Raw genomic sequence first — 19,013 nt, 5'->3', positions numbered from 1 at the left:
TTTATTAGTACATAATATGTACCAGGCACTGTGTTAATGCTTACAGGAACACTGTGAGGCAGAGTGTCTTAATTTTTATGTGGGAAAGGCTCAAAGAGTTGAGTTATTTGCCAAAGATCTCACAGCTATTAAGCAATGGAGGCAGGATTTGAATGTATATCGGTCTCACTGGAACACCTATGCCTTGAATCACTCTGTTACCCTCTCTGACCTGTGCCTAATTCTTAAACCACTGGGTACAGAGAGGTGACGTACTTTGGGTACAGAGAGGTGATGCACTCTGGACATTTCTGATTATGTGTTTATCCTAACGAAAAAGGCCAAATTGCCTTGGCATGCGTCAAACCCAGTGGAAGAGTTATCGTGGGTCCCCAAGGGCCCTGCACATGATGGCTGTGGGCCCTCACCCTGAGGCTGGAGCAGGCGGCCTTTCCTCCAGTAGACGAAGAACACCAGCCGAGGCCAGGAGAAAAACATGCCTCTCCTGAGGATTAGCTGCCTGGAGCCTTTCCCACATATATTTTTTCCTCTGGTAGAGGTTCAGAGCTATAATTCCTGTTCATTCCAGTCTGAAAGTTGGCAGCTTGATCAATGATTTCCTGTGCCTTGATGATGAATGGCTTTCCTATTTAAAAGATAAATTTGTATTTTGAGGGTTCAATGCCCTTTGATTTCTTTATAATGGAATTTCATTCAAATTGGCTTCTTAACTGTGACCTGTTCCAGGGGCTCTTGGCCAAAGTAAATTGTGCTAATGAGGAATAACAGAAACTTCAGGAAAATCATGTACTCCTAAATTTAAGTCATGAATGAGGCCTTGGAAATCATCTAGTCCGGCCTTTTCGTTTTACAAATAAGGAAATGGGTCCCAGGGAGAAAAGAAAGAGCATGTCTAGCATCACGTCGCCACTTCTGGCTCTTTCTACTGAAATGACCTCCACTGAGGGGTGTGAAGATAGTATCAATTATTTGTCTAATACTTGTCATTTCAAAAACTTGTCGATGTAAATTCTAGTGCATACTAGACTTGTAGGTTGTCAGTAAATATAGACTATTTTTTCTTAGTCTATTGGAATTTTTTCTTAAAAGTTTTTTTGGGTGTGCTAGACATGTAGGACAAATTTTCTTTTAAACTAGGTTGCTTTATGGTTTGTGAATGGTCTCTGTTTTACTTATGAAAGTTATACATGTTCACTTTGTAGAACAGGCGGTGACAAACTATGTCCTGTGGGCCAAAAGGGTTCCGTTTTGCAAATCAGGTTTTATTGGCACCCAGCCATGCCCCTTCATTTACTTATTCTCTGTAATGACAGAGTTGAGTAGTTGAGACCTTAGGACCTGCAAAACCTATATATATATATGTGTGTGTGTGTGTGTGTGTGTGTGTGTATGTGTGTATGTATATATGATTTATTAAATATAATTAATATTTAATATAATTACACACATTTATTAATGCACATATTTAATTATTTATACTTATAACCATATAGTTATGCTATATATAGATATGTATAATATAGTTATATATAAAAATATGTAATATATATTCTTTACACTTATATATGTAAACATATATTTAATTAAAAATATACATATATAAAATTTATTTTATTTTTAGGTTATAGCTCACTGTAACCTCAAACTCCTGGGCTCAGGCCACCCTCCCACTTTGGCCTCCCAAAGTGCTAGGATTACAGGTGTGAGCCACCATACCCAGCCCAAACCCAAAAACCCTTTATAGAAAAAAATTGTTAAACCCTGCTGTAGAACGTCTGAAACAATACAGAGAAATTGAACATCTGAAAAAATATGGAAAAATCGCACGAAGAAAACAGCTCTCCATATCTCACCTTCCGTGAAGTAGGTTGACTGTAATTTTACCATTCTCATGGCTAAATATTTTGAAAATATCTGATTATTTCCTAAGGATAAGTTTCTTGAAGTGGAATTCCTAAGCCAGTGAGTGTGAGTGGCTTTTTGAACCTTGGTACTTAGAGCAGAATTTCTTTTCAGCTTGCATTTCTGGCAATGCCTGTACCTTGCTAACATTAAACAAACAAACAAACAAACAAGAACTCCTTTTCTAATGGATTTGGTTCTGCTTTCATGGATTCAGGGGTAGGTTCAAGGTGGTGGTCTGTGTCCTGTCTGCGGTTACGACGTGCCTGGCATTTGTCAAGCCTGCCATCAACAACATCTCTCTGATGACCCTGGGACTTCCTTGCACTGCACTGCTCATCGCAGAGCTAAAGAGGTAGGTGCCATCATTCCTGCCTGCCCTTAGCTGTTCCTGTGCTGGGAACACACCAGTTCGGGGCTTCTTTGCTGTCCTGCAGCAGAAGAGGAGTTTTATTCCTCGTGAAGAGTTAGTTGCTGACTGTTGGATGGAAGCAATTTGATGGTTTGGTTCAAAATACTAATAATCTCATTTTCAGTAGGAGGGGAGCAGCTGTTTAGCAGATGCAGTGCATCCCACTGATCACAAGCTAGCTTACCAGGACCATCTCAGTACCTAGATCAAGCTGTCTAGACTTAATTCTGTAGAAAAGAAAAGTCCTAGAAAGGTTATTGCATTCACACACAGAAGGAAAAAGAGGAAGGGGGCAGGGAAAATGAGTTTGTATCTATAAGGAAATATGCACTTCAGGTGGACTGCAGTTGACTATGTTACTTTCTCTGAGGCTTAGTGTCTCATTTACAATCTATTAGGTAAAGGTTTTGCTCTTTGCATTAACATTTTCTTTTGGAAACTTGTGTACTCAGAGTTCAGGTTGATAATCAGAAACATTTTCGTTTAGCGCTTCTTGTTACATGGTTGTCCTCTTCTAGACCCAACTGAAATACATCTAAACACTGCCCTTATTTCCATGCTCTTTGAAAACACTTCTTTTTATTTCCAGCCATTTAAAAAGTGTTTTTTTTTTTTTTTTTTTTTTTGAGGTAGAGTCTTGCTCTGTTGCCCAGGTTGGAGTGCAGTGGCACAATCTCAGCTCACTGCAACCACCACCTCCCGGGTTCAAGCGATTCTCCTGCCTCACCCTCCCGAGTAGCTGGGATTACAGATGCCTGCTACCACGCCTAGCTAATTTTTGTATTTTCAGTAGGGATGGGGTTTCGCCATGTTGGCCAGTCTGGTCTTAAACTCCTGACCTCAAGTGATCCACCTGCCTTGGCCTCCCAAAGTGCTGGGATTACAGGTGTGAGCCACCATGCCCGGCCTAAAAAACGCATTTTAATTCATGATTTTCTCATTGTTATGGACATTTAATGTCTTAGTTGAAGTCTTGTGACTGAAATCTTAGTGTGATAGTTGCTCTGTGTAATAATGTGTTAAGTCAGCCTTCTCTCCTCTTTGATTTGAGAGGAGAAATGTATTTCTTTTCTTTCCACTTGCTTTGTCACTAGGGGGTTGCTTTGATTGTCAGCAATAACAGGCAGGGCCAAAGGCAGTTGAAATTGTGTGGTACTGGAACTTGCTGTCTGGCAGCTGAAGGATGCTGGCAGATCTTGCCTAGTTGGCTTCTACATCTTTCAAGGACTGGGGATGTAAGAGTCTCTTCAGACACAGGCTGAAGTGGTCCTGGAAGATTAACTATGGCAGTGAGTCTTTTTGAGTAGAAAAGCAGATACTTGAATAAATAAAAAAGGGTTCAATCCTTATCCTCTAATAACTTTAATTTAAAAAAATTAGCTGTCTACTTTATCACTGATGTTACTTTTTAGAGTCAGAAGTGTTCTGAGCAACCTCAAATCCTCCTACTCATTTGTATCATGACTCAAGTGTTTACTGAGTCCTTACTGAGTGCAAGGTCCCCTGGCTCTTGATGGGAGACTCATCAGAATCACCTGGGAAGTGCACGAGCAAGGACAGATGCTAGTGCAGGTGCTAGCACTGCGTCTGCAAAGATTTGGATTTTGGAGGTCTAGGATAGTGGCCTGGGCATCTATAGATTTTATTTATTTATTTATTTATTTTAATTTTATTATTATTATACTTTAAGTTTTAGGGTACATGTGCATGACATGCAGGTTTGTTACATATGTATACATGTGCCATGCTGGTATGCTGCACCCATTAACTCGTCATTTAGCATTAGATATATCTTCTAATGCTATCCCTCTCCCCTCCCCCCGCCCCACATCTATAGATTTTAAAACTCAAAAACGCATTTGGGTGGGGCTGGGGTGAGGGTAGGGTTAGAGTGGAGATGTAGGGAGGTGGTAGGGGAGGAGGAAAAGGGAATGACTACTAATAAGTAAGGGCTTCTTATTGGAGTGATGGAAAAATTATAAAATGAGATTGTGGTGATGGGTTGAAGATACCAAAACACACTGACCTGTACACTTTTTTTTTTTTTTTTTTTAAGATGGAGTCTCACTCTGTCACCCAAGCTGGAGCACAGTGGCACAATCTTGGCCCACTGCAACCTCTGCCTCCTGGGTTCAAGCAATTCTCCTGCCTCAGCCTCCTGAGTAGCTGGGACTACAGGTGCCCACTACCATGCCTGGCCAATTTTTTGTATTTTAGTAGAGACAGGGTTTCACCATGTTGCTCTGGGTGGTCTTGAACTCCTGAGCTCAGGCAGTCTGCCTGCCTTGGCCTCCCAAAGTGCTAGGATTACAGGCATGTGCCACCTTGCCTGACCTGACCTGTACACTTTAAATAGGGGAATTTTATGGTATGTGAAGTATACCCCAATAAAGCTGTAAACAAAGCTATAAACAAAACAAAAACCCTCAGAACCTGCTCAGGTGACTCTATGTGGTGCCCACCTGTTTGAGAACTATAGATCTATTCTAAACTGTACATCTCAAGCGTGAGGATCTTTAGCCTTCTGAAAGAAACACTTTCTCTATTTCTGGGTAGCAGTTTGGAATCTGATATCACAAAGAGATACAGAGAGGAAGAATTTGTAGTCTTTAATAAATAAATGGTTATCTTATCATCCAACAGACTTAATGCTGAGTAAGTCTGGAGTCACAAACTTGCATCAAGCTATGTTTCTTCTCATGGAGAAAGTTCTCAATGAAGCTCACATCAAGCCACTGCCCTTCGTGGAAATGTTCTCTCATATTTTTATATATCCAAAAACTCTGCGATAGGCTGGGTGCGGTGGCTCACGCCTGTAATCCCAGCACTCTGGGAGGCCGAGGCCAGTGGATCACAAGGTCAGAAGATCGAGACCATCCTGGCTAATGCAGTGAAACCCCGTCTCTACTAAAAATACAAAAAAATTAGCCGGGCATGGCGGTGTGTGCCTGTAGTCCTAGCTGCTGGGGAGGCTGAGGCAGGAGAATGGCGTGAACCTGGGAGGCGGAGCTTGCAGTGAGCCGAGATCGCACCACTGCACTCCAGCCTGGGTGACAGAGCAAGACTCCGTCTCAAAAAAACACAAAAAAACAAAAAATAACTCTGCCATAACTGAGGCCTGGATTTAGAATCCTTTTTGCCACTGTGACTGCAGGATTCTTCTGAGTGAAGCATGTCTGCTCTGTGATGACCTTGAGGGCTGGCTGAGGTCCAGATTGCCATCTGCAGCACGAGACAGAGCGACTTGCTACTCTGTCCTCTTCTAGCCAGGTTTCTTAAGAGAGTTTAAGAAGAAAGCCCAGCTGGGCACGGTGGCTCACACCTGTATTAGGAGGCCGAGGTGGGCAGATCACTCCAAGTCAGGAATTTGAGACCAGCCTGGCCAACATAATGAAAACATGTCTCTACTAAAAATGCAAAAATTAGCTGGGCATGGTGGTGGGCACCTGTAATCCCAGCTACTCAGGAGGCTGAGGCAGGAGAATCGCCTGAACCTAGGAGGCAGAAGTTGCAGTGAGCTGAGATCACACTGCTGTACTCCAGCCTGGGTGACAGAGTGAGACTTGTCTCAAAAAAAGAAAAAAAAAAGCCGGGCGCAGTGGCTCATGCCTGTAATCCCAGTACTTTGGGAGGCCGAGGAGGGTGGATCATGAGGTCAGGAGATCGAGACCATCCTGGCTAACACGGTGAAACCCCATCTCTACTAAAAATACAAAAAATTAGCTGGGCGTGGGGCGGGGCCTGTAGTCCCAGCTACTTGGGAGGCTGAGGCAGGAGAATGACGTGAACCTGGGAGGCGGAGCTTGCAGTGAGCCAAGATTGTGCCACTGCACTCCAGTCTGGGTGACAGAGCAAGACTCCATCTCAAAAAAAAAAAAAAAAAAAAAAAAGAAGAAGAAGAAAGAAGAAAGCCCTTCTTCTTTTTTTTTTTTTCTTAATAGAGACAAAGTCTCACTGTACTCAGGGGTTCTCAAACTCCTGGCCTCAAGCAGTCCTCTTGCCTCAGCCTCCCAAATTGTTGGGATTGCAGGTGTGAGCGACTGCAGCCAGCCTGCCCTTCCTTCTTGAATCCCTTGCAGTCTGGCTTCCCTCCCCATCTTTAGTCTGAAATGTTCATTCAAGAGTCACTAATGACATTTTTTAAAAAACTGATTTTATCAAGTAGCTCATATTTTTTGTAGATAAATTGGAGAATATAGACAAGCAAAAAAGAAATCTGTCACTTATTCAGGAAAATTAATATTTGATAGTACTTGGCTCATAGTTTTTATGTACTAAATAAAAATATAATAACCAAACCTGCCATTTGATAATGACTGTTAGCTTTTTGGTGTATCTTGTATCTTCTTACAGCCTTTTTTATTCTTTGCCATCTTATCTTTAAAAAAAAATCTAGCTGTATTTTTTAAAATAAAAATTAGCTCATTCTCATATGAGTTAATCTGAAATTTGACTTTCTCACTTAGGAATGTATTGTAGTCCTCCTTCTCTGTAAATCAATACAGATCTAGGTCCTCGTTTTAAATGGCCATGTAGGATTGTAATTTACTTTTAATTTATTTTAATTAGTCAACACATTTCCTGTTTTTGACCATTTAGATTGTTTCCAGTTTTTCATTATTAGAAATATCTCTGTGATGAACGTCTTTGTGTATCTTTGTGCACTCATTACATTATTTCCTTAGGCCGTGCTAATGGCCTTTTACTTCCAAATAGAATAGCTTGTTTTCAGTGCTCCCTATCCTTGACTGTCTGAAGAATCTGACACTGTCAGCCTCCTCCCTCTCTGAAGTTTCTTCTTTTGGCTTCTATGGTCCTGTGTAATATAGGCTTTCATACCTGACTGTTCCTACTCTGCTCCTTTGCTTCCTAAGATAGGCATTCTCCAAGATTGTGTATTCAACCTTTTCTGTTAGTTCTTGAAAATCTCATTCACCCTCTTGTGTTCAGCTGTCATCATTCTGCATGGTTCTCTGCAGTCCATCCTCGTCTCTTTCCTGAAGTCCAGTTTCATATTCCCAGCTATCTGCTGGGTATCCCAGTCAGAGCCTTCCTAAACTGTAATAGGCAAGATTACTGGCTTGGCTGCATGCCCTCTTTGCCTACGATTTCTCTCAATGCCTTTCCCAAATTCTGTCTTAGAGTTCCCCAATTATTTTAATGGTGTCACTATTTTCTGAGTCCATTACACTTGAAATCCTACAATCATTGGGTCCCTCATCTCCTGCCATCTCAGGTGATTGCTGGATTTCATGGAATCACCCTCTGCAATGTTTCATCTGTCACCTCCTCCCATATCCATTGCCCCACGCTCACACCCCTCCAGAGGACCATCGCATTTGCTTTCTAACCAGTCTCTTCTTCCTCCAATCTCTTCTTTCAGACTGTTACTCCCTTATCCTTTACAGAAACCTTCAATGGCACCTCATTGTCTAAGCTTCCCTTAGAGCTTTTTCTTCCTCTGTTTCCTTCTGCATGTCCTATGACCAACCAATTTGGACCGCCTCCTTGTTTTCTGGTATTCAGATCTTTGCTCATACTTTCTTCTCCCCCTGAAATGCCCTTTCCTACTACTACTTTGCAAAATCCTACTCCTTCTGCAGTGTGCATCCTAGACACCAGCTCCTTCACGAGGCCTTTCTTAACCCCTTCTTATCCCCTCAACCAGATGTAATTGCTCTCTTCCTAAACTCTTTGTGATTTTACGTCGTACTTAGCCCATTCTCTCTTAAATATAGATACTTATCTCCTTTTCTTCTCATCTTCCTCTCTGATGTTGTGTTCTCAAAGGCAGTAATTTTATTTCGTGGAACTCTGAATTTTCCATGGTTCCCATTACCTCTGAAAAGTCAAAGGTCTGTATCTTGCTAATGACTGGGCAAGATACAGAGTCATGAAATTTCTTGAGACTCCCTCAATTTAGTGGAGCATGGGTTTTGGGGCTAGAAAGTCCTGACTTTGGGTCTCAGTTCAGGCTTTTACTAGCCTGGAAACTTTGGGCATTTACTTCACTTACTTAGGTCTTACTGTCTTTATTTGAAATGGAATAATAATGCTTAGATCTCATAGTCTTGCAGTAAGGATTAAATAAGATATTTAGTTTAGTATCTGTCACATGGTAGATCTCAGCAAATACTTGTTGCCTTTCCTTTTCCTTGCCACTGTGTTTCAGCAAGTGTAGCTAAATCATCTGCGTCTTCCTATTTTATCTCTCTTTTAGGGATCTTACCTTTATTATCCAGGAACTCTCCCTAATATGCCTTGGGTGAAGATGTTAGTTGAAGTGACTTCTCTGCCATGTTTGTGGACCTGGAGGGACTGGCTCCTGGGCCTTTGGCTCCATTTGCATCCTCCTCTAGCCAACTCTGGATGTTAACACATCTTAAAGCTCTTTGGCAAACACATAATTAAATTGCTGGTGACAACATCTGAAATGATTTCCATTTGTAGCATGCAGTCCAGTGATGCTAGCTTATATTAGGCTTGAAGTGAATAGAATGTTCTGGATTTAGCTCTGTTTCTTGAGAATTCACTGCAATCTAGTTTCATTGTAACTCTTGAGTGAAATAATATGTTTTAGCTTATAATTTTGTTATAAGAAAAGGGAAAGGTAAAGGTTTTTTTTTTTGTTTGTTTGTTTTGTTTTTGAGATGGGGTCTTGCTCTGTTGCCCAGGCTGGAGTGCAGTAGCATGATCATAGCTCATTGCATCTTCGAACTCCTGCACTTAGGCAATCTTCCCACCTCAGCCTCCCAAAGTGCTGAGATTACAGGTGTGAGCCACTGCACCCAGCTGAGAAAATATTTTAAGTTCATTTCATTGAAATATAAGAAATATATAATTAAATATATATAATTAAATATAAAAATATAAGAAAATATTTTAAGACCTAAAGAAGAGCAAATGGAGGACACAAGTGGTTAGGGCAGATTATTATGCAGTTTAAATAAATTCTACTTCACAATTGTGATCTTTACATAAGGAAATATATTTTCCTTTAATATTCTAATCTTTGTAAATAATTACATAACAGATAATTTGTTTCATGCTTAAAATGTTCTGCCCTGGAAAAGCTAGCCATCACTAAAGCTAATTGGTCTTCACTGTCACATTAACAAGTGGCAGTTTCATGGGAGGTAAAGTTTCTTCCATTAGAGTTGGTCTTCTACGAATCGATTATTCCCTCCACTCTCCTATGTCCATTTCACTCCTGTACATTGTCCTCTATATTGCCCCTCCCTTTCTAAAGGGGCTTGCTTTTTTTTTTTTTTTTTTTTTTTTTTGAGACGTAGTCTCGCTCTGTCACCCAGGCTGGAGTGCAGTGGCAAGATCTTGGCTCGCTGCAACCTTCACCTCCAGGTTCAAGCAATTCTCCTGCTTCAGCCTCCCAAGTAGAGTAGTTGGGATTACAGGTGTGTGCCACCATGCCTGGCTAATTTTTGTAGTTTTAGTAGAAACCCAGCCTAAAGGGGCTTTCTTATCAGCCTGTAAACACATTTGAGTCTCTACTGCCTTCTCAAACACCCAGCCTGGACTAATCCACACCCACATCTCTAGCTACTACCCTTTCACCCTTGCTGTCATAGCCAAACTTCTTTAAAAGCTCCATTGGCTGGGCTTGGTGGCTCATGCCTGTAATCCCATCACTTTGGGAGGCCGAGGACAGGTGGATCACGATGTCAGGAGTTCAAGACTAGCCTGGCCAACAGGGTGAAACCTCATCTCTACTAAAAACACAAAAAATTAGCTGAGTGTGGTGGCAGATGCCTGTAATCCCAGCTACTCGGGAGGCTGAGGCAGGAGAATCACTTGAATCCAGGAGGCAGAGGTTGTGGTGCGTGGAGATGTGGAGATCATGCCATTGCACTACAGCCTGGGCAACAGAGCAAGACTCCATCTCAAAAAAAAAAAAAAAAGCTCCCTTTATCCCTTACCTCTCATTTACTCTTCAACTCTTGCCAATCTGGCTTCTGCGCCTACTTTGATACCCAAATCCCTCTCTATAGACTATACACCCAGTGATCAGTTTTCAGCCCCCCTCTATCTTATGTGTTATTCTCTTGGCTGCTTGCCCAATTAGTTTTCCTCCCCATGCTTGAAATGTTCTTTGCCATGGCTCCTGTGATAACACGTCCTCCTGGCTTTCCCACTACCTCTCGGCAGCTCCTTTTCAGTCTCTTGCGTTGACTCCTACTTTTCTACACAGCTTTGCATGTAGGAATCCCTTAAGGTGCACCCACAACTCCCTGCTTGCTATGGTCTGAATGTTTGTATCTCCCCTGAATTCATATGTTGAAATACTAATTAATAAGGTGATGATATTAGGAGGTGGGCCCTTTTGGAAGGTGTTTAAGTCAGTGGGGGTAGAGCCCTCCTACATGGGATTAGTGCTTTTCTAAAAGAGGCCCCAGAGAGCTGCCTTGGCTCTTGTACCATGTGAGGATGCAGCTCTAGTAGGTGTCATCTGTGAGGAATGGCCCTCACTAGACACTGATTCTGCTGGCACCTTGATCTCAGACTTCCCAGCCTCTAGAACTATGAGAAACAAATTTCTGTTTTTATCAGCCACCCAGTATACAATGTTTTGTTATAACAGCCTGCATGGATTAAGACACTGTTTTTCTCTCTTTTTACATCCACCTGGAAGATCTCCTCTACTTCTGCGGCTTTAATTCCTCTACATATGCGGATGACTCCTAAACTTACATCTCCAACCCAGTCCTTCCTCTTAACTCTACTATTATGTGTCTAGCTGTCTACCTAACCTGTCTAATTCCATGTATCACAGGCATCTCAAATTCAACTTGACCAAACCCAGATTCCTGATCTGCCTTTTCTAGCTCTGATTCTCTTCATTGTATTTCTAGTTGCAGAAAAGGGGAGCACCATTTACCCAGTTACTGAAGCCTGAAACCTGGCATCCTCTTCCTTCCCCAAACATGCCATTTGAGCACATTTTTCTTTTTCTTTTTCTTTTTTTTTTTTTTTGAGACAGAGTCCTACTCTGTCACCCAGGCTGGAGTGTAGTGGCATGATCTCACAGCTCACTGCAACCTCCGCCTCCCTGGTTCAAGCGATTCTCCTGCCTCAGCCTCCCAAGTAGCTGGGACCACAGGCACGCGTCACCATGCCTGGCTACTTTTTTGTATTTTTAGTAGAGACGGGGTTTCACCATGTTAGCCAGGATGGTCTCGATCTGCTGACCTCATGATCTGCCCTCCTTGGCCTCCCAAAGTGCTGAGATTACAGGCATGAGCCACATGCCCAGCCCTGAGCACAGTCATTTTTTTACCAATCGATGTTGCAATGAAGATAAAGTTCCAAATCCTTGACATGCTCCAGCCTTCCCCTGTGAGCTGATTACTCCCACAAGAAGCTCCTCTGCCTTCCATCCTCAGCCACTCTGACCTTCTGTTTCTTCTGAGGACCCTGCACCTGCCAGCCCCAGGCCCTTCCTTATTTATGCCATCCCTTTTTCTGGCCCTCTTGCTTGGCTAACTTATATTCATCCTTCAGTTTGGGCTGAGCTATTTATATGCTGTTCCAGGACCCTGAACTTCTCCTTTATGGCACCCATCCTGATTGTAATTATATTATTTATATTGTTTTGTTTGGTGTCTGTCCCCTTTGCTGGACATCGACTCCACATAGGCAGGATGGGGTCTCTTTGTTCACTGCTGTGTCACTTACCACACCAGTTCCCAGCCAGGAAAAGATGGTTGTTTCCCTGCTTTGATAAAATACCCACACAAAAGGATGCCCTTATTGCTCTTAGACCTCTTTCCCGAATCTTCCCTGGTTGTCACCTGCAATGATGTTATGTCTGAGCTGAATGTTTCTCACTGCACGCTAGTTTGCTCAGAGGAAATAGAGGAGGAACTGTTTTCTCACTTTCTCTTTCTCTTTAGCCTTTATTCCTAAAGCTTGTTTCTAGTCATTTCTTTTAATCAGCTTCCTGAGAAGTATTTCCATTGTCTTTTCTGAACTCTCCGTTAGACCATGAGAAAACAAAAGTTTATGCTGATTTTGGGTCATGACCTGACACTAAAATTGGTGATGTTAAGTACATTGCCGAGTAACTCAGATACATTGATATTTAAAAAAATACTTTTTCTGATTATAGGAGTGATTTTATTGTTACGAAAAATTTGAGAATATAATCAAGGGTCTAGAAGAGAAGAAATGGTAGACATTCCTCTCAGATTTTTCTATTGTAGAATAAGGTCCTGCTGTACATATGATTTTTGTCCCCCCTTTTTCACTTCACATTGATATTTTGATAAAAGCCCTGAGAAATGGGAGTGAAACCTAATGGACCGCAGCTTTGGACAAGCCCCGAGTGCAAATAAGGCTGGTCAGCAGCTTCTAGCAGGATCTGCTTCTTCTAGAAGCAGAGAAAGGTAACAGGCTGCCCTGAGACCAGGCTCTACAGAGCCTCCCTCCTGCCTCGTACATGCCAAGCCGGCCCTGTCCTGGCGCTTGCAGTGACTAACGGCCGGGCACCTCCCTCTCAGTTGTTGCCCTCCATGCAGGACATCTCCAACACATTGCTCTCTGTTCTGGTGTGTTCCTTAAGCCAAACTTTCTAGGTTTAATTTCACTGGATGTTCATGGATCCTCGTGTCCCAGACTAATTGTCTATGTATTTGTTGATATTTGTTCTTGCCTATTTTCATTTTATTTTTAAAATTCAAGGCAAGAGGCCTATTTATTTTGTATTTTATAGTGCCTAGCATGGAATTTGGTGCCCAATAAATACTTTTTTTTTTGAGATGAGGTCTCGCTCTGTCACCCAGGTTGGAGTGCAGTGGCACTATCTCGGCTCACTGCAACCTCCGCCTCCTGGGTTCAAGCGATTCTCTTGCCTCAGCCTCCCGAGTAGCTGGGACTACAGATGCATGCCATCATGCCTGGCTAATTTATTGTATTTTTATTTTTTTATTTTTAATTTTATTTATTTATTTTTTGAGACGGAGTCTTGCTCAGTCGCCCAGGTTGGAGTGCAATGGCGCGATCTCGGCTCACTGCAAGCTCCGCCTCCCGGGTTCGCCATTCTCGGGCCTCAGCCTCCAGAGTAGCTGGGACTTCAGGCGCCCGCCACCACGCCCAGCTAATTTTTTTTTTGTATTTTTAGTAGAGACAGGGTTTCACCACGTTAGCCAGGATGGTCTTGATCTCCTGAACTCATGATCCACCTGCTTCAGCCTCCCAAAGTGCTGGGATTACAGGTGCGAGCCACCGCACCCGGCCAATTTATTGTGTTTTTAGTAGATACGGGGTTTCACCCTGTCAGCTAGGATGGTCTTGATCTCCTGACCTCGTGATCCCCCGGCCTTGGCCTCCGAAAATGTTGGGATTACAGGCATGAGCCACCGTGCCTGGCCAATAATCTTAAATAATCTAAAAATAATGTTCTGCCCAAATTACAGATTACCAAATTAGAGTCCATTTATGCATAATTTTATCCATTAATTCAGGAAGCATTTAACAGTGCCTGGCACAGTTGCCAGGCATGGAGTACACATTAGTGAATAAAACAGGGGTAGTTCCTCTGGGATGCTAGGCTAGTTTGTTTGTTTGTTTGTTTATTGAGATGGAGTCTTGCTCTTGAAGCTCAGGCTGGAGCAGTGGTGCGATCTCAGCTCTCTGCAACCTCCACAATCTGGGTTCAAGTGATTCTCCTGCCTCAGCCTCCCAAGTAGCTGGGATTACAGGCGTGTGCCACCACCCCCAGCTAATTTTTGTATTTTTGGTAGAGACGGGATATCACCACATTGGCCAGGCTGGTCTCCAACTCCTGAGTGATCCGCCCACCTTGGCCTCCCAAAGTGCTGGGATTACAGGGGTGAGCTCCCGGCCTCTAGGCTAGTTTAATACCAGATGTTACACAGATAATAAATTCGTAGTTTCAACTTGTGATGAGAGTTATGAAGGAACATGGCAGTGTGCCCTGAGAGAATGCGCTAAGGCAGGAGTGTCCGCTCTTTTGGTTTCCCTGGGCCATATTGGAAGAAAAATTGTCTTAGGCCACACAAAAAATACACTAATGATAAGCTGATGAGCTAAAAAAAAAAAAAAAATGAAGTCGCCAAAAAAAAAAAATCTCACAAAAATGTCATAATTTTTTTTTTTTTTTTTTTTTGAGACGGAGTCTTGCTCTGTCCCCCAGGCTGGAGTGCAGTGGCACGATCTCAGCTCACTGCAAGCTCCGCCTCCCGGGTTCACGCCATTCTCCTGCCTCAGCCTCCCAAGTAGCTGGGACTACAGGCTCCCGCCACCATGCTCGACTAATTTTTTTGTATTTTTAGTAGAGACAAGGTTTCACCGGATTAGTCAGGATGGTCTCGATCTCCTGACCTCTGATCCGCCCGCCTCAGCCTCCCAAAGTGCTGGGATTACAGGCTTGAGCCACCGCGCCCGGCACAAAATCTCATAATGTTTTAAGAAAGTTTACAAATTTGTGTTGGGCCTCATTCGAAACCATCCTGGTCGGCATGCAGACTGTGGGCCACGGCTGTGGACAAGCTTGCACTAAGGGGAGACCTATAGTATCTGGCACTGTGTGTGGGAAGAAGCCTGGAGGCTGAGCCCTGGAGAGAAGGAGAGGGTGGGTCAAGGTGAGAGATAAGCTCTATTTGAGAGGGAACCAGCCCAAAGGCGAGGCATTCAAGGTAGAGAGTGGTAAGCAGAAGTGAGAAATGGAAATTGTTATCTCTTTGTTTTAGTAACTGGGAATGTAAGTCTCCCCATGTCATGGGCCTCTATTCTTTCTAAAAACTTTTCAAGGGATGTATTTAGCCTTCCTACAAGAGTATTTTGGTTTGTTTTTGAGCAGGTCTTTCTGAACCTGTCCCACTTTTATTGACGCTTTCGCTGATGTTTGTGAAAGGCAACTGGGAAGGGCACTAGCCAGTCAGGCTTTTAACACCTGTCTGTGGGTTCAACAAAGAGGAATTAAGCTTCTTCTCAATTGCAGATGTCGTGTTGTATTCTGGGTCCCATAGGAGATCTTGACTGACCCAGGAGTGGTCCCCTTGGGGAAGAAGGACCCTCAGCCACCAGCTGCCCCCAGGTGTTTGTCCCAGGGATAGAACTCACCCACTTTATGAGCAAGTCTTTAACAAGGAAAGAAGACGGCAATTGAAATTTTCATTGAGCTGTTAGGATTTGTTTCAGAAAACCATTTTGTTCCAGTGTGTATAAGAACTTATCCCTTCATTCAACACATGTTGAATGCCTTCTGTGTCTGGCACATTTCCAGGTGCTGGGATACAGCAGTAAACAGATTCCATGTCAGTGGATAAACACACACTGGAAACACATAAGTGAAACACAGAGGGTGTCAGGGAGGTTATAATCACTACCGAGAAAATTAAAGGAGGGAAGGAGGCCTCGGGGAGAGCCACTTAGGAGGTGGAGACAGGTGTTGCAGTTGTTAAAAATAGCATCAGGAAAAGGCTTACTGAGTGACATTTGAGCAAAGATTTGTATGTGAGGGAAGAGCATTCCAGGCAAGAGGGCACAGTGAGTGCTATGGTCTTGCAGGAACACGCTTGGGATGTTTGTGGAACAGCACAAATCCCGCAGTGGCTTGAGTACAGGCAGTGAGAGGGAAGAGTACACACGAGAGGAGGTGAAGGGGAAAAGGGAAGATCATGCATCCGGGGCTTTGTGGCCGCTGTGAATACTTTGGCTTTCCCTCTTGTTAAACAGGAAGATGCTGGAGGCTGTTAAATTGGCTGTAGGGGCAAGGGTGGAAGGAGACTCTGATGAGATGGCGGTAGCATGGATCTAGATGGAGGTGGTGGAAAGAGGTCAGGTTTGAGATATTTTGAAGGGAGAACTGATGGACTGGATGTGGGCTGTGTGAGAAGGAGAAGGATTGGGAGAAGAACAGGTTATGGACTTGTTAAATTTAGATCCATATTAGGGTGCTCATGTCAAAAATGTACTTGGGTGTATGAGTCTGGAGTCAGGGGAGAAGCCTGGGTGGGAAGGGTGTCTGTGAGCCATCTGCGTACATATGGTATTTACATCCATGAGACTGTGGAGTGACTGTGTGTTGGGTAAGAACTTCGGTGTCATGGGGTTGTGGGCATGAGAGGAACCAGCGAAGGAGACACAGGATAGGTGGCCGGCAAGGAGGTGGAGACAAGGTCTGACGGTGAGTGACTCTCTGGACCCCCGTGCAGGTGTGACAACATGCGTGTGTTTAAGCTGGGCCTCTTCTCGGGCCTCTGGTGGACCCTGGCCCTGTTCTGCTGGATCAGTGACCGAGCTTTCTGCGAGTTGCTGTCATCCTTCAACTTCCCCTACCTGCACTGCATGTGGTAAGCCCCTGCTATGGGGAGGTGGCCGGGGACAGGTGTGTTTGCACTTGCTGTTGGGCTCTGTTCACCCTGCAAGTGGTGCACAGGTGTCCTGTGGGTTGCTGGCTTGCTTCTCTCCTCAGGTGGATTGTCAGATGGTTCAGAAGCCACTGAAAGTACACTTTGTAAAAAGCTGAATTGACTCCAGGGAGCAGGCTTAGCCGGAACAAAAGGCCTGATTGTCATGCTTAGGTCTGCGGTCTTTTACCTCTAACTCCATTATTAAAGCCTAAAGGAGCTTGAGAACTGAACTTGTAACCTGAGCTCTAGCTAGGTGTTGGGGGAGGGGAGAGGTAGGGGAAAGCTGGGGAAAGAGATGATGTGAGGGCTGGGAGGGTCCTCAGTAAGAACCCCACCTTTAGGGCCTGAGTGACCAAGTGAAAGGAGGGGCCGCACAGGCCATTTAGAGACATTCTCTTCCATTATTTCTATAAGTGGGGACAGAAGACCAGAGAGCTAAAGTGAATTGTTTAATGTCACCCACCTGTTTCTGTAGAAAACAACCTTGGAGTTCAATAATAGCACATTGGAGCATCTATACTTTGGAATGCTCAGGATACACTAAGTTAAAAAAAAAAAAAAAAGTGGGTTACAAAATACATGCAGAATCCGATTCTGAGAAAGCTGGGGGAAATTGGAGTGGCTTTCTTCCAGGAACTGCTTCAGCCTCAAACCCAGAGTGATCTTTCCTTTCTGTCCTCCAGGACTTCTGATTGCAAAAGATCACAAGGAGGAGAAATCTGCTGTATGTTATTCCCTATATGTAGAAGGAACCCAGAGAGGAATTCCAGTGGTGAAGAAATGGAAAAACTTTGTTAGATCTAGATTCAGGAAAAGGTTGACTTCTATCCAGAGATAGGCTAAAAATATACAATTTGATAGAATTCACTTAAGTTCCCTTGCTCATGTGAACTTTTATATATTTGCTATGAGACCCACCCTACTCTAAATTTAAGACTTGGGGACTTCAAGGAGTGTTTGTAAAAGACAAAATTCAAACAGCACAAGTTGGAGTTTACAGTCTTAGGATCCATTGCTCGATGTTTTTTAGATTCAACCTCAACTAATACTAGTGAATTTATATACTTTATATATTTGTTGGATTATAATTTCCAGATAATAAAATGTACAGATTTTAAGTGTATATTGTGAATTTTGAGAAATGTATACACTAGGTAAATATGACCTCATTCAAGATGGTCATTTTTATGTATCTAAGTCCCCTTGTCACACTAATGATTTAAGTCAAATTTGAAATTTAAACTATGTAATAATTTTGACTCAAACTTAATGTGTTTCTGAATTTGGTATATTTCTGCTTTGTTTTTCAAAGTTGAACCATCTTTTCTTTCCAGTTATAAAATGACTTTTTTTTATAACAAATTTAAACAACATAGAAGTATAGAAAGAATGGCTCTCATAATTCTATCCCCCAAAGAAACATAATTATTAACAGTCTGATGTATATCCATCGAGATTTTATATGTACACACACACACACATATATGTCTACTTTAAAAAAAAATAGCATCGTTCTGTACACGATGCAAACTTTTTTTTTTTTTTTGAGACAAAGTCTCACTCTGTTGCCCAGGCTGGAGTGCAGTGGGGTGATCTTGGCTCACTGCAATCTATGCCTCCTGGACTGAAAGTGATTCTCCCACCTCACCCCCCGCAGGGAGCTGGGACTACAGGTGCATGCCACTGCACCAGGCTAATTTATTTTGAATTTTTTTGTAGAGATGGATTTTTGCCATGTTGCCCAGAAACTCCTGGGCTCAAGCAGGTCCACCTGCCTTGGGCTCCCAAAGTGCTGGGATTACAGGCATGAGCCATTGAGCCTGGCCCAAACTTTTTTTTTAACCAAATACTTAAATCTATACTACATAGATCTAATGCTATACAGACATCATTCCATACCAATACATATATATAATCTTCATTTTTGTGTCTAATAAATACTTCATAATATGGACGCTTTATAATTTATTTAACCAACCTCTCTCTGATAATGGACTTTGAGGTTATTTCTAATTTTCCACTTTTCCAAACACTTTATAATGAGCATCTAGATAGATTTGAGTTTCTGAATATTTTCATATGTTAAATTAATAATATTTATTGCCAAATCCAGAGAAACTGTACCATTAACACTGTTTACTGAAGTCTGTAAGAGAGCATCTTTTACCCACACTTTCACGTATACTGGAAACTCTTAAATCTCCATTAACCTGATTGAGAAAAATTATATTTTGTTTTTATTATTATGTCTTTTTAAAAAATTAGTATTTTTGTTGGGCATCTTTTCAAATGTAAATTTGTGATGTGTA

The 19,013-nt window shown here is 42.7% G+C and overlaps 1 protein-coding gene across 9 annotated transcripts in view; it reads left to right on the top strand.

Moving 5' to 3' along the window:
* Nucleotides 1-19,013, top strand: part of ACER2 (alkaline ceramidase 2) — a 49,293-nt gene that overhangs the window by 23,932 nt on the left and 6,348 nt on the right. For 5 of the 9 annotated variants that reach the window (XR_010123474.1, XM_054502078.1, XM_063650514.1 and 2 more), the window contains 2 exons: nt 2,120-2,257; nt 16,507-16,644. The exons of 1 other annotated variant lie outside the window; for it this stretch is intronic. Coding sequence is in view for 7 of the 8 variants with exons in the window: in XM_054502078.1 (XP_054358053.1) it covers nt 2,120-2,257; nt 16,507-16,644 (276 nt within the window). In the remaining variant the exon portion in view is untranslated. Of the gene's footprint in view, nt 1-1,621; nt 1,864-2,119; nt 2,258-16,506; nt 16,645-17,387; nt 18,949-19,013 lie in introns of those variants that run through there. 3 more of the 9 variants (XM_063650517.1, XM_054502079.2, XM_063650518.1) reach the window with 3 other exon arrangements.

This window comes from Pongo pygmaeus, chromosome 13 (assembly GCF_028885625.2).
Source record: "Pongo pygmaeus isolate AG05252 chromosome 13, NHGRI_mPonPyg2-v2.0_pri, whole genome shotgun sequence".
Classification (NCBI taxonomy): Eukaryota; Metazoa; Chordata; class Mammalia; order Primates; family Hominidae; genus Pongo; species Pongo pygmaeus.
This window is presented reverse-complemented; position numbering and strand designations above follow the sequence as displayed.